General features: G+C 45.2%; 1 protein-coding gene across 2 annotated transcripts in view; it reads right to left on the reverse strand.

Moving 5' to 3' along the window:
• Window positions 1-13,059, reverse strand: part of ap1ar (adaptor related protein complex 1 associated regulatory protein) — a 109,874-nt gene extending 96,815 nt beyond the window's left edge. The window contains exon 1 of one of the 2 annotated variants that reach the window (XM_067990992.1): window positions 12,783-13,059. In XM_067990992.1, the coding sequence (XP_067847093.1) occupies window positions 12,783-12,916 (134 nt within the window). In that variant the 5' untranslated portion in view covers window positions 12,917-13,059. The remainder of the gene's footprint in view (window positions 1-12,782) is intronic. The other variant, XM_067990998.1, reaches the window with a different exon arrangement.
• Between the last annotated feature and the right edge of the window lie 844 nt (window positions 13,060-13,903).

Raw genomic sequence — 13,903 nt, forward strand, 5'->3', positions numbered from 1 at the left:
AAGTAGATAAGTCACCCGGTCCGGGTTGCTGAGGGAAGTAAGGGTGGAAATTGCGGAGGTACTGGCCATAATCTTCCAAACATCCATAGATACGGGAGCGGTGCCAGAGGACTGCAGAATTGCAAATGTTACACCCTTGTTCAAAAAAGGGTGTAAGGATAAACCCAGCAACTATAGGCCAGTTGGTTTACATAGGAACAGGAGTAGGTCATTCAGCCCCTCGTGCCTGCTCCGCCATTTGATAAGATCATGGCTGATCTGTGATCTAACTCCATATACCTGCCTTTGGCCCATATCCCTTAATACCTTTGGTTGCCAAAAAGTTATCGAGCTCACATTTAAATTTAGCAATTGAGCTAGTATCAATTGCCGTTTGCAGAAGAGAGTTCCAAACTTCTATCACCCTATGTGTGTAGAAATGTTTTCTAATCTCGCTCCTGAAAGGTCTGGCTCTAATTTTTAGACTGTGCCCCCTACTCCTAAAATCCCCAACCAGCGAAAATAGTTTCTCTCTATCCACCCTATCTGTTCCCCTTAATATCTTATAAACTTCGATCAGATCACCCCTTAACCTTCGAAACTCCAGAGAATACAACCCCAATTTGTGTAATCTCTCCTCGTAACTTAACCCTTGAAGTCCGGGTATCATTCTAGTAAACCTACGCTGCACTCCCTCCAAGGCCAATATGTCCTTCCGAAGGTGCGGTGCCCAGAACTGCTCACAGTACTCCAGGTGCGGTCTAACCAGGGTTTTGTATAGCTGCAGCATAACTTCTGCCCCCTTGTACTCTCGTCCTCTAGATATAAAGGCCAGCATTCCATTTGCCTTATTGATTATTTTTTGCATCTGTTCATGACACTTCAATGATCTATGTACCTGAACCTCTAAGTCCCTTTGGACATCCACTGTTTTTAACTTTTTACAATTTAGAAAGTACCCTGTTCTATCCTTTTTTGATCCAAAGTGGATGACCTCACATTTGTCTACATTGAATTCCATTTGCCACAGTTTTGCCCATTCACCTAATCTATCAATATCACTTTGGAATTTTATGTTTTCATCTACACTGCTTACAATGCCACCAATCTTAGATATGAGACTTTCTATGCCTTCATCTAAGTCGTTAATAAATATTGTGAATAATTGAGGCCCCAAGACAGATCCCTGCGGGACTCCACTCGTCACATCCTGCCAATGTGAGTACCTACCCATTATCCCTACTCTCTGTCGCCTTTCGCTCAGCCAACTTCCTAACCAAGTCCGTACTTTTCCCTCGATTCCATGGGTTTCTATCTTAGCTAACAGTCTCTTATGTGGGACCTTATCAAATGCCTTCTGGAAGTCCATATAAATAACACCCCTTAACATTCCCCTGTCCACTACTTTAGTCACCTCTTCAAAAAATTCAATCAAGTTTGTCAGGCACGACCTACCTTTCACAAATCCATGCTGGCTCTCTCTGATTGACTGAAAATTCTCGAGGTGTTCAGTCACCTTATCCTTAATTATAGACTCTAGCATTTTCCCCACAACAGATGTTAAGCTAACTGGTCTATAATTCCCCGGTTTCCCTCTCTCTCCTTTCTTAAAAAGCGGAGTGACATGTGCAATTTTCCAAACTAGAGGGACAGTTCCTGAATCTTAACCTCAGTGGTGGGGAAACTTTTAGAAAGGATAATACGGGGCAGAATTAACAGTTACTTGGATGAGGGGGGGGATTGATTAGGGAATGCCAGCACCGATTTGTTAAAGGCAAATCACGTTTAACTAACCTGATAGAGTTTTTTGATGAGGTAACAGAGAGGGTAGATGAGGGCAATGCAGCTGATGTGGTGTATATGGACTTTCAAAAGGCATTTGATAAAGTGCCGCACGGTAAGCTTATCATCAAGATTGCGGCCAATAGAATAAAGGAGGCAGTCGCAACATGGATACAGAATTGGTTAAGTGACAGGAAACAGAAAGTAGTGGTGAACAGTTGTTTCTCGGACTGGAGGGTGGTATGCCCCAGGGGTCAATGCTGGGACCACTGCTTTTCTCGATATATATTGATGACTTGGACTTGGGTGTACAGGGCACAATTTCAAAATTTGCAGATGACACAAAACTTGGAAGGGTCATAAACAGTGAGGAGGATAGTAATAGACTTCTCGAGGATACAGACAGGCTGGTGGTATGGGCGGGCATGTGGCAGATGAAATTTACCGCAGAAAAATGTGAAATGATACATTTCCATAGGAAGAACGAGGAGAGGCAGTATTAACTAGAGGGCACAATTCTAAAAGGGGTACAGGAACAGAGAGATCTATGGATATACGTGCACAGATCATTGAAGGTGGCAGGGCAGGTTAAGAAAGCAGTTAAAAAAGCATACGGGATCCTGGGCTTTAAACAGAGGCACAGAGTGCAAAAGTACGGAAATCATGATGAACCTTTATAAAACAGTGGTTTGGCCATAACTGGAGTATTGTGTCCAGTTCTGGGCACTGCACTTCAGGAAAGATGTGAAGGCCTTAGAGAGGGTGCAGAAGAGATTTACTAGAACGATTCCAGGGATGAGGGACTTTAGTTATGTGGATAGACTGGAGAAGCTGGGGTTGTTCTTTTTGAAACAGAGATGGTTGTGAGGAGATTTAATAGAGGTATTCAAAATCATGAAGGGTCTGGACAGATTAGATAGAGAGAAACTGTTCCCATTGGCGGAAGGGTCAAGAACACCAGAGGACATAGATTTAAGGTGACTGGCAAAAGTACCAAAGATGACATGAGGAAAAACTTTTTTACACAGCGAGTGGTTAGGATCTGGAATGCACTGCCCAAGGAGGTGGTGGAGGCATATTCAATCATGGCCTTCAAAAGGGAACTAGATAAGTACTTGAAAGGAAAACATTTGTAGGGCTATAGGGAAAGGGCGGGGGAGTGGGACTAGCTGGATTGCTCTTGCATAGAGCCGGCGTGGACTTGATGGGCCGAATGGCCTCCTTCCGTGCTGTAATCGTCCTATGATTCTATGCCTGTGAGGAAACATGGATATTGATGGAGTGTTTCCAAAGGCCTCAGCTTATTCAATTCCTAAGTTGTCAGTAACAGTGGCTCAGTAGCAGCACTCTTACCTCTGAGTCAGAAGGTTGTGGGTTCAAGCCCCACTCCAGAGACTTGAGCACATAATCTAGGCTGACACTTCAGTGCAGTACTGAGAGAGTGCTGCATTGTTGGAGGTGCTGGGTTTCTGATGAGACATTAAACCGCGGTCCTGTCAGCCCTCTCAGGGTGGATGCAAAAGATCTCATGGCACTATTTGAAGAAGAGCAGGGAGCTCTCCCAGTGTCCTGGTTAACATTTATCCTTCAACCAACACCATTAAAACAGATTATCTGATCTTTTATCTAACTATTGTCTGTGGATTCCTGCTGTGAACAAATTGGCTTCCATGTTTACTACATATCAACAGTGACTTCAAAAAATACTTAATTGGCTGTGAAGTACTTTGGTACATCTTGAGGTCATGAAAGGCGCTATATAAATGCAAGTTTTTTCTCATTTCTTACTTTGCCTGGGGAAGTGGAGATTCGCTAAGACTACCACTAGAGACTTGAGCGTGCAATCAAGCCTGATACTTCAGTGCAATACTGATGGTGTGCTACATTGTGAAAGGTCCAGTCTTTTGGATGAGATGATAAACTGAGAGCCCTCTCAGATGGATGTGAACGACCCCATGACACTTCGAAAAAAAGAGTAGGGTTCTCGTGTTATCCTGGCCAATATTTTCTCAGCCAACACCACCAAATACAGATTAACTGGTCATTTTTGTTTGTGGTACTTTGCTGTGTGCAAAGTGGCTGCCACATCTGCTTTCATAACAACAGTAATTATACTTCAAAAATAATTTGTTAGCTGTGAAGTGCTTTGGGATATGCTGAGAATGCGACAAAGCACTATGTAAATGCAAGTTGTTTTTTTCTTTACTGGCTTGAGTGATATACTTTTCTATAGCGTTGGCCTTCCTCTTCACTATCTTTATCAACGACCTGGATGAAGATGTCAGAGGAACTGTCCGCAAGTTCACGGATGATAAAGATAAATGGGGTATACAGCCTTAGATGAAAAAAAGATTGCAGGCGGATCTAGATGCGATGGGAGAAATGGGCCCGTATCTGGCAGATGTCTTAACATAGATAAATACAGCGTTATTCACTTCATAGAATGGTTACAGCACAGGAGGCCATTTGGCCCATTGAGCCCATGTCGGCTCTTTGTAAGAACAATCCAGTTAGTCCCATTCCTCTGCTCTTTCTCCATAGCCCTGCAAATTTTTTCCCCTTCAGGTATTTATCCAATTCTTTTTTGAAATGATTGAATCTGCTTCCACCACCCTTTCAGGCAGCGCATTCCAGATCATAACTACTAGCTGCGTAAAAAGAATTTTCCTCATGTCACCTTTGATTCTTTTGCCAATCTGGGTCCTCTGGTTCTCGACCCTTCCGCCAATGGAAACAGTTTCTCTTTATTTACTTTATCTGAATCCTTCATGATTTTGAACACTTTACCAAATCTCAACCTTCTCTGCTCGAAGGAGAGCAACCCCAGCTTCTCTTGTCTATCCATGTAACTGAAGTCCCTCATCCCTGGAACCATTGTAGTAAATCTTTTCTGCACCCTCTCTAAGGCCTTCACATCCTTCCTGAAGTACAGTGCCCAGAATTGGACACAATATTCCAGTTGTGGCCGAACCAGTGTTTTATAAAGGTTCACCGTAACTTCCTTGCTTTTGTACTCTATGCCTCTATTTATAAAGCCCAGGATCCCATATGCTTTTTTTTTTTAAAATCGTTTTCTCAACCTGACCTGCCACCTTCAAAGATTTGAGCACATATACCCCCAGGTCACTCTGTTCCTGCACCCATTTTAGAATTGTACTATTTAGTTTATACTGCCTCTCCTCGTTCTTCCTGCCAAAATGTATCACTTCGCACTTCTCTGCATTAAATTTCATCTGCCATGTGTCCGCCCATTCCACCAGCCTGTCTATATCCTCTTGCAGACTATTACTATCCTCCTCACTGTTTACTACACTTCCAAGTTTTGTGTCATTGGCAAATTTTGAAATTGTGCCCTGTACACCCAAGTCCACGTCATTAATATATCAAAAATAGCAATTGTCCTAGTACCGACCTCTGGGGAACATCACTGTATACCTACCTCCAGTCCGAAAAACAACCGTTCACCACTACTCTCTGTTCCCCGTCACTTAGCTAATTTCGTATCCATGCTGCCACTGCTCCTTTTATTCCATGGGCTTCAATTTTGCTGACAAGCCTATTATGTGGCACTTTATCAAACGCCTTTTGAAAGTCCATATACACATCAACCGCATTGCCCTCATCAACTGTCTCTGTTACCTCATCAAAAAACTCAATCAAGTTAGTTAAACACGATTTGCCTTTAACAAGTCTGTGCTGGCTTTCCTTTATTAATCCACATTTGTCCAAGTGACTCATAATTTTGTCCCAGATTACCATTTCTAAAAGCTTCCCCATCACCGAGATTAAACTGACTGGCCTCTAGTGGCTGGGTTTATCCTTACACACTTTTTTGAACAAGGGTGTAACATTTGCAATTCTCCAGTCCTCTAACACCACCTCCATATCTAAGTAGGATTGGAAGATAATGGCCAGTACCTCTGCAATTTCCACCCTTACTTCCCTCAGCAACCTAGGATGCATCCCATCCGGACCGGGTGACTTATCTACTGTAAGTATAGCCAGCCTTTCTAGTACCTCCTCTATCAAATTTTAGCCCATCCAGTATCTCAACTACCTCCTCTTTTACTGCGACTTAGGCAGCATCTTCTTCCTTGGTAAAAACAGATGCAAAGTATTCATTTAATATCTCAGCCATGCCCTTTGCCTCCATGCGTAGATCTCCTTTTGGTCTCCAATTGGCTACACCCCTCCTCTTACTACCCATTTACTATTTATATGCCTATAGATGACTTTTGGATTCCCCTTTATGTTAGCTGCCAGTCTATTCTCATACTCTCTCTTATTTCCTTTTTCACTTCTCCTCTGTACTTTCTATATTCAGCCTGGTTCTCAATTGTGCCTGGTTCTCACTTGTGCCATCGGGGCGTATGACATCTGTCATACGCCCCGTTTTTCTGCTTCATCTTACTCTCTCTCTCTCTCATCATCCAGGGAGCTCTGGTTTTGGTTGCCCTACCTTTCCCCCTCAAGAGTATATACCTAGACTGTACCAGAGCCATCTGCTCTTTAAAGGCTGCCCATTGTTCGATTTGCCTGCCAACCTTTGATTCCAATTTACCCGGGCCAGATCTGTTCTAAACCCACTGAAATTGGCCCTCCTCCAATTAAGTATTTTTACTTTGAGTTTGCTCCTTGTCCTTTTCTGTAACTAATCTACACCTTAGGATACTATGATCACTGTTCCCTAAATGTTCCCCCACTGACACTTCTCCACTTGACCAACCTCATTGCCCAGAACCAGATCCAGCAATGCCTCCTCCCTTGTTGGGCCAGAAACATACTGATCAAGAAAGTTCTCCTGAACACACTTCAGAAATTCCTCCCCCTCTTTGCCCTTTACACTATTACTATCCCAGTCTATATTAGGATAGTTGAAGTCCCCATTATCACTAGTCTATGGTTCTTGCACCTCTCCATAATTTCCCTGCAAATTTGCTCCTCTATATCCTTCCCACTAATTGGTGTCCTATAGAATACATCCAGTAGTGCCATGGCACCTCTATTGTTTCTTAACGCTAACCAAATAGATTCTGTCCTTGACCCCTCAAGGACATCCTCTCTCTCCAGCACTGCAATATTCTTCTTAATCAATACTGCCACGACCAATGCCCCACCTCCTATTTTTCCATCCCTATCTTTCCTGAACACCTCGGGCTCGATTTTACCGTCGGGTTTCCTGTGCGTTTCCAGCGGGGGGGGCCCCGAAAATCCCGATATCCAGTCACGTGACCGGATCGCGCCACGATCCCGCCCACTTCCGGGTTCCCCGATGACGTGCGGGGGTGCGTGCGTGGCCCCCGCTGGTGGGAATCCCGCAGGCAATTAAAGCCAGCGGGATGCCACTTGAGGTTATTTATTTCGCTTGTTCAGGTCATTAACTGACCTGATTAAGGGACTGTGTGAGATTTTGGGGAAACATGGGACTGTTTCACACACTGGGGGAAACAGTCCTAGTTGAACTGGACGTGTTGCAGCCGTCAGCCTGTGGCAGCTGCAAAGGTCCATTTGACAGGTGTGGGGGGGGGTGAGACCCTCACCCGTTGCAGGAGGCCGCTCTGTCACTTGGGACAAAGTGTGGCCTCCACCACCCCCCTCCGGACGGTCAAAATCACCAACCTGCACACTCACCCCGGGGTCCGGAGACATGTGCCTACCTTGCGGACCCCCTCAGATGTACATATTGCGGATGGGGGCCGCCGTAGCTGCAGTCATGACCTCCTCGGAGGGCGAACAGCATCACCAGCCTCGCCATCCATGCCGTCCAACTCTGACACGTGGAGCTCCACAACACAGAGTGCTGTGACACATCCACCTGTACAGCAGGAGGGAGGGCTACCGCAGAGAGAGACGCGTCGCAGAGGGCACTACCCTCACCACAGGGTCCACAGACCGAGGCGCAGCTCCCCGGACCTCTCCGAGCAGCAGTGGTGGGTCCTCATAGTGATACCCAGGAGCGGGCATTATTGGACACAACAGACAGGATTCGCGGAGACATGGCAGTGGTGGTGCCAATATAATGTGTGATGTTTGTTGCTCTGAAATTCAATATAGGTAACACCCATGGCAAAACCTCAGACACCCTTGTGCATCCCCTTCATGCTCACGACACGTTTGCCGTACGCTACCTACTGCACATATGCGATGCGTGCCCTGTGGCTGCAGCACAGGTGGTGGCAGGTTGAGTGAGGCTGGCCGTGAGGGAGATGCACAAGAGGGTGCGTATGGGATAGAGCCATGAGATTGTATGAGGATTGGGTTGCGTGTTAGTGGCGAGGTGAGTACTGGCGAGGTGAGTAGGTGCAGGTAAGATGAGGATGGGGTTTGAGTGGGTATGAGGGGTGATGTGACAGAGTAGTGTTGGCGGTGCCGAAGGAGATGTGGGGTGGGGGCAGTGTTGTGGCAGACGGAGTGTAGGGGAAAGACTAAGTGTTCTCACTGTGGCTGACCTACTGCGGTCATTGGAGCGCCTCCTGCACTGTATGCAGGTGGGCGATATGTTGGTGGCGCAGGTGACCCCCTCTGCCACCTCGAGCCAGGCCTTCTTGGTGGCAGAGGCAGGCCGCTTCCTCCCGCCTGCCGGGTGGAAGATCTCTGTCCTCCCCCTCCTCCTCACCCCATCTGATGATACCTGGGGTGAGGCATCATTAAACTGGGAGCAGCCTTCTCCCTGGGCTGCTCCATGCTGTAATTTGTTCCATTGGTTGCAGCATCTGTCAGTGGAGGACTGCCCCTTTAACTAGAGAGCCTCCAGCTGACAGATCGTACTGCGCATGCGCAGCCCGCCCGACGCGCAGACCAGCAGCGCGGACCCCGGAGGAGCAGGTAAGTGATTCCAATTAGTGGATTGCCTGCTACGATCGCGCGGGCAACCCACTAATTTCACCGGGCGCGGAGGCCACGCACCCGAAACCCAACCCGCCGGAAACCCGCAGGCCTGCTAAAATCAGGCCCCTTGTATCCAGGAATATTTAGTACCCAATCCTGCCCTTTTTTGAGCTCGGTCTCCATTATCGCCACTACATCATATTCCCATGTGGGTATTTGGGTCTGCAGCTCACCAACCTTATTTACCACGCAACATTGCCCTTTGGTTATGGGCAACTCCAAACATGTTTTCACCGTTCAGGGTTGCATGCTCAAAACTGCTGTATGGGAGAAGGATCTGGGGGTTATAGTGCATGAATCATTGAAAGTCCATGATCAGTGTTACAAGACTATTGTAAATTCAAATAGGGTGTTAAGGTGTATTGCCAATATGATTACATAAAAACAATGGTCCAACTGGTCTGTATAAGGCCTTGGTCAGGTCACATCTAGAATACTGTACACAATTTTGGTTCCCTCACATGGTGGAGAATAATAGAGAAACTGGAAAAGGTTCAGAGGAGGGCCACTTGATTAATACTTAATTTAAGGGCCCTTTGTTACCAGGATAGGCTAAGAGAGCAGGGGCTATGTACTTTAGAAAAGTTTAAGCTGCAAGGAGATTTGATTGAGGTCCCTTGAAATGATGAAAGATTAGACTCAGCCCAAGAGAATAAAGAATTAGGTTGATAGGTTAGGGAAGACATGGGGATATAAGAATAAGTTACAAAAGTATAGAACGAGGTTACATGTTGGGAGGTACTTCTTTTCGCTGAAAGTCATTGACTTGCATTTATGTACGCCTTTAACGTAGTAAAACGTCCCAAGGCGCTTCACAGGAGCATTTTCAAACTAAATTTGACACTGAGCCACACAAGGAGATATTAGGACAGGTGACCAAAAGTTTGGTCAAAGAGGTAGGTTTTAAGGAGCATTTTAGAGGAGGAAAGAGAGGTAGCGAGGTGGAGAGATTTAGGGAGGGAATTCTAGAGCTTCGGGCCTAGGCGGCTGAAGGCATGGCCGCCAATGGTGGAGCGATCAAAATCGAGGATGCGCAAGAGGCCAGAATCGGAGGAGCGCAGAGATCTCAGAGGGTTGTAGGAGGTTAAATTCCACTTATTGTATTCTTAAGATGTACATTTTGTCCGAACCAATGTAACATACTTTAATTTTGTCAGTGTTAAATCTAATTTACCGTTTGTTTATCCACTTTCATAATTGAACTAAATCTTTTGTTACATTCGCCGCCTCTACTGCTTTTCCTATTTTAATTTTGTCAACAAATGCCGTAACCTTTTTTCTCATTTGGTTTCATTACCCAATTGATATAGATTAGAAACCAGGGTCCAAGCACTGGCCCCCCAGAGATGCTAATCAACTTTGTACCTGTTACAGGTACTCAGATTCCTATATTTTTTAAACCAACTTCTTATCCAGTCCAATGTTGTACCAGGGATTCCTATGAATTTAGTTAATTGTCCCAAACCCGCGACCTCTACCACCTAGAAGGACAAGGTCAGCAGGCACATGGGAACACCACCACCTGCTTGTTCCCTTCCAAGTCACACACAATCCCGACTTGGAAATATATCGCCGTTCCTTCATCATCGCTGGTTCAAAATTCTGGAACTCCCTACCTAACAGCACTGTGGGAGAACCTGCACCACACGGACTGTAGCGGTTCAAGAAGGCAGCTCACCGCCACCTTCTCAAAGGCAATTAGGGATGGGCAATAAATGCTGGTCTTGCCAGCGACACCCACATCTCATAAATGAATTAAAAAAAATGTTTTTCATGTGGAATTTTGTTAACCGTTTGCTGAAAGTCCAAATAAACCAGATCATAGGGAGATGAAGTGCTAACATCCAAGACCTATATTTCAGACAATTTTTTTGTTTTTATTACAGATTTATCTTGTGCACACAGACATCCAAAGAGTTCCACTACTACTTTATCTGTCAGTCTCAAAAAAAGTCATGGTTTGTTGAGCAGAACCTTCACTAGATAATGCTAAGTTATTGCTATACAGGTATTCCTCCAGTTTATTCCTTAGATTAATTTCCATTATTTGACAAGTTATTATTGATGTTAAAATGCTAAATGACCTGTAGTTCCATGGGTCAGATTTGTCAATTTTTAAAAAATTAATCCAGCATAGGTGCATGTGTATGTATATTGGCTTGCGTCCAATTCTTCAGTACCCAATGATTCCTTTATGACGATAAGCAATGCCCCCAAACTTTCTACCTAGTCTTCACCAGCAGCCTAGGAGGATTGGTTGGACTCAAATTTCTTTAAAATATGGAGAACCATATTCAAAAAGAAATATCATCCCATCATATTGATTACATTAAAAAATACAATGGATTCGACATTCTCATCTCAGGGGTCTGAATTCAAATCTAGCGTAGATTAATATGATTAAATTCTACTCCATCTGTAGTGACTATGTAATCTCCTAATAGGCAAGTCCACAGAACATTTCTGGCCATATTAGGCAGCATTTTCAAAAATTGTCTCGTATGAGAAATGGAAACGTCAGTACAGAGCATCCTTCAGAGGTTATGGTAGTGCAGAGTTTGGTTCACCCTGCATCTGATCCATGCTACTAAATGTGAGCATGGTTGACTGAGACACTGAAAGAATGAGAGACTAAAGAGATAATGGAACCGATTCATTCCTTTCTCCAGCAATAGCATCATTGAACTTGACGAGCATAAACCTTCTCATTTAAACAAAAAAGTGCAATCATTTAATGCACTGATGATTTGTTAATAAAGTTGTGTGGAAATTTTTATGGCAGTACTACAAGCAATGAATCCACTGCAATGTCATTGTCTAGAATGCACTTAAGATGCCCAGATGCAGCAATACAGACTGGATTTGTATACAGTAAAGGGGTACATGATCCAGAACAGCCAATAAGTTAAAACCAGAAGTTTGCTCATTTATATTGATCTTTACAAACTCAGCTTTGGGGAAAAAAACAGGGCTGAGCTAGAGAATTGGACCAACGATCTTACCTATAAATAACAAATTAAGTGTAATCCTTCCCCTCACACCCTCCCCTCAACCCCAGTAGCCTTGGTCCTAAAAACACAAATTTGGGTATTACTTTTGTGAAAGCTATTTCTAGTCCCCCCTCCCCATACCTACAAAAGAGGGTGGCCTATTTAGAAGCTTGACAACTGACATACTGAAACATTCCTCAACTTAATTCTAACTGTACTGACAAATGTAAAGTGTCATTGTATCCAACTAAAAATACCATGTAACAAATTATACAGTAACTTTACAAAATGTATCTAAGAATTTGTTTGAACAGTTTAAAAAAAACACATCGTAACATTTCAGTCAGGCTTGTGCAACCATAGAATAGTATCATTGAATATTACGGGACAGAAGGCTGCCATTCGGCCCATCGTGTCTATGCTGGCTGAAAAAGAGCTATCCAGCTTAATCCTATACTTTCAAAGATGTTAATCCCCTTAATACTTCCTCTCTCACTATGTTTATCCCATCCAATATTTCACACTCCTCCTTAACTACAATCTCTGCATCATCCCCCTCTTTTGTGAAAACAGACACAAAGTATTCACAAAAAAACATACCCACATCTTCCATCTCCACACATTGGTTACCTTTTTGTTTTCTAATAGACCCTACTCCAACCACAGATCAATGGACCCAAGATATGCATTTATTTGTTTTTAAAAACTTACCTAGTCTAAATTCTAAACTTCAAAAGACATTCTCCTTTACTTTTGTTCATGTACATTTCCAAAGTGAGAGGTGGAGGGGAGACATTTGATGTGAAAAGTTCACACTGTGTTGAAGCAGAGTGTTATTTAAATGAAGGGGAGGGGAGAACGCCTGCACTCCTCCCTGCAATGATATTGCAAAGATTCAGCACTACAAACATAAGGACCTCTGTGACAAAGTATAAAAACCGCCTTTAAAAAAAAATATAAGTGGTTTTAAGTAGCAGCGCACCTTTCAGTTTCTGATAACTAGAACTAAAAATAATTAACTGGGCAGGCACTAGACAATTTAACAATTAAATGCTTCATGCGCTGGCCGCATGTTCATTTTGAACCGTGTCGCATGAACAACACACAGGGAGCTGCATTCTGAACAATGATTAAAAGGCTCACCCTCCGCCCCGCTGGATCCTGTTGGCCTCTTTCCTAAACAACCGAAAGCACCGAGTCCAGCAATTCCCCATGGCACATACTCTTCGGTCATCAACAAGACACTGGGCTGAAAGGAAGGACAAACGCGCATCCATAGGAGGAGCCCATCCGCCTGGATTTACAACAGCAGGACATTAAATAAAGTCAGCACCGCACCGCAGACAGACAGAGGCTGCAGCAACATCCCCGGGACTCCACCACCCGCTCCCGCACCTTCTTCCGGCAACCCCTGCACACCAGCAGGTCACGTCCGGCGTCGTCAAGGTAACTCCACCCCTCCTCCTCCTCCCTCCTCCCTCCTCCTCCTCCTCCCTCCTCCCTCCTCCTCCTCCAAGCTCCGGAGAAACAGAGACACCTCCGGGCCGCGGAGGGCGCTGCAGCTGCCGCGCTCCTGGAACACCGCCCCCTCCCCCGTGCTCCCTCTGGTGGCCGCGCGCGGGAAGACATTCCCGCCCCTGTGCCCGGACCGCGTGCCTCACGAGTGCCGGTTTTGATTGTTGCTTTTTGCAGTTCAAGTTGCAACCACACGGACTGCAGCGGCTCACCACCACCACCACCACCACCACCTCCTCAAGGGCAATTAGGGATGGGCAATCAATGCCCGCCTCGCCAGCGACGCCCACATCCCGTGAACCAATTAAAGAAAAAGTGCAACAGAGGGTCGTGGACGAATGTATTTTTTCATGTGTTTTCGGAATTTTGAAAACGTATTAATTCCTCAAAAAAATCCACCCTTGACCCCTCTGTCTTTTTTTATTGGTTCATGGGATGTGGGCGTCGCTGGCGAGGCTGGCATTTATTGTCCATCCCTAATTGCCCTTGAGAAGGTGGTGGTGAGCCGCCTTCTTGAACCGCTGCAGTCCGTGTGGTGAAGGTTCTCCCACAGTGCTGTTAGGAACGGAGTTCCAGGATTTTGACCCAGTGACGATGAAGGAATGGCGATATATTTCCAAGTCGGGATGGTGTGTGACTTGGAGAGGAACGTGCAGGTGGTGGTGTTCCCATGTGCCTGCTGCCCTTCTCGTTGTAGGTGGTAGAGGTCGCGGGTTTGGGAGGTGCTGTCGAAGAAGCCTTGACGAGTT

This window comes from Heptranchias perlo, chromosome 1 (assembly GCF_035084215.1).
Source record: "Heptranchias perlo isolate sHepPer1 chromosome 1, sHepPer1.hap1, whole genome shotgun sequence".
NCBI classification, from domain to species: Eukaryota; Metazoa; Chordata; class Chondrichthyes; order Hexanchiformes; family Hexanchidae; genus Heptranchias; species Heptranchias perlo.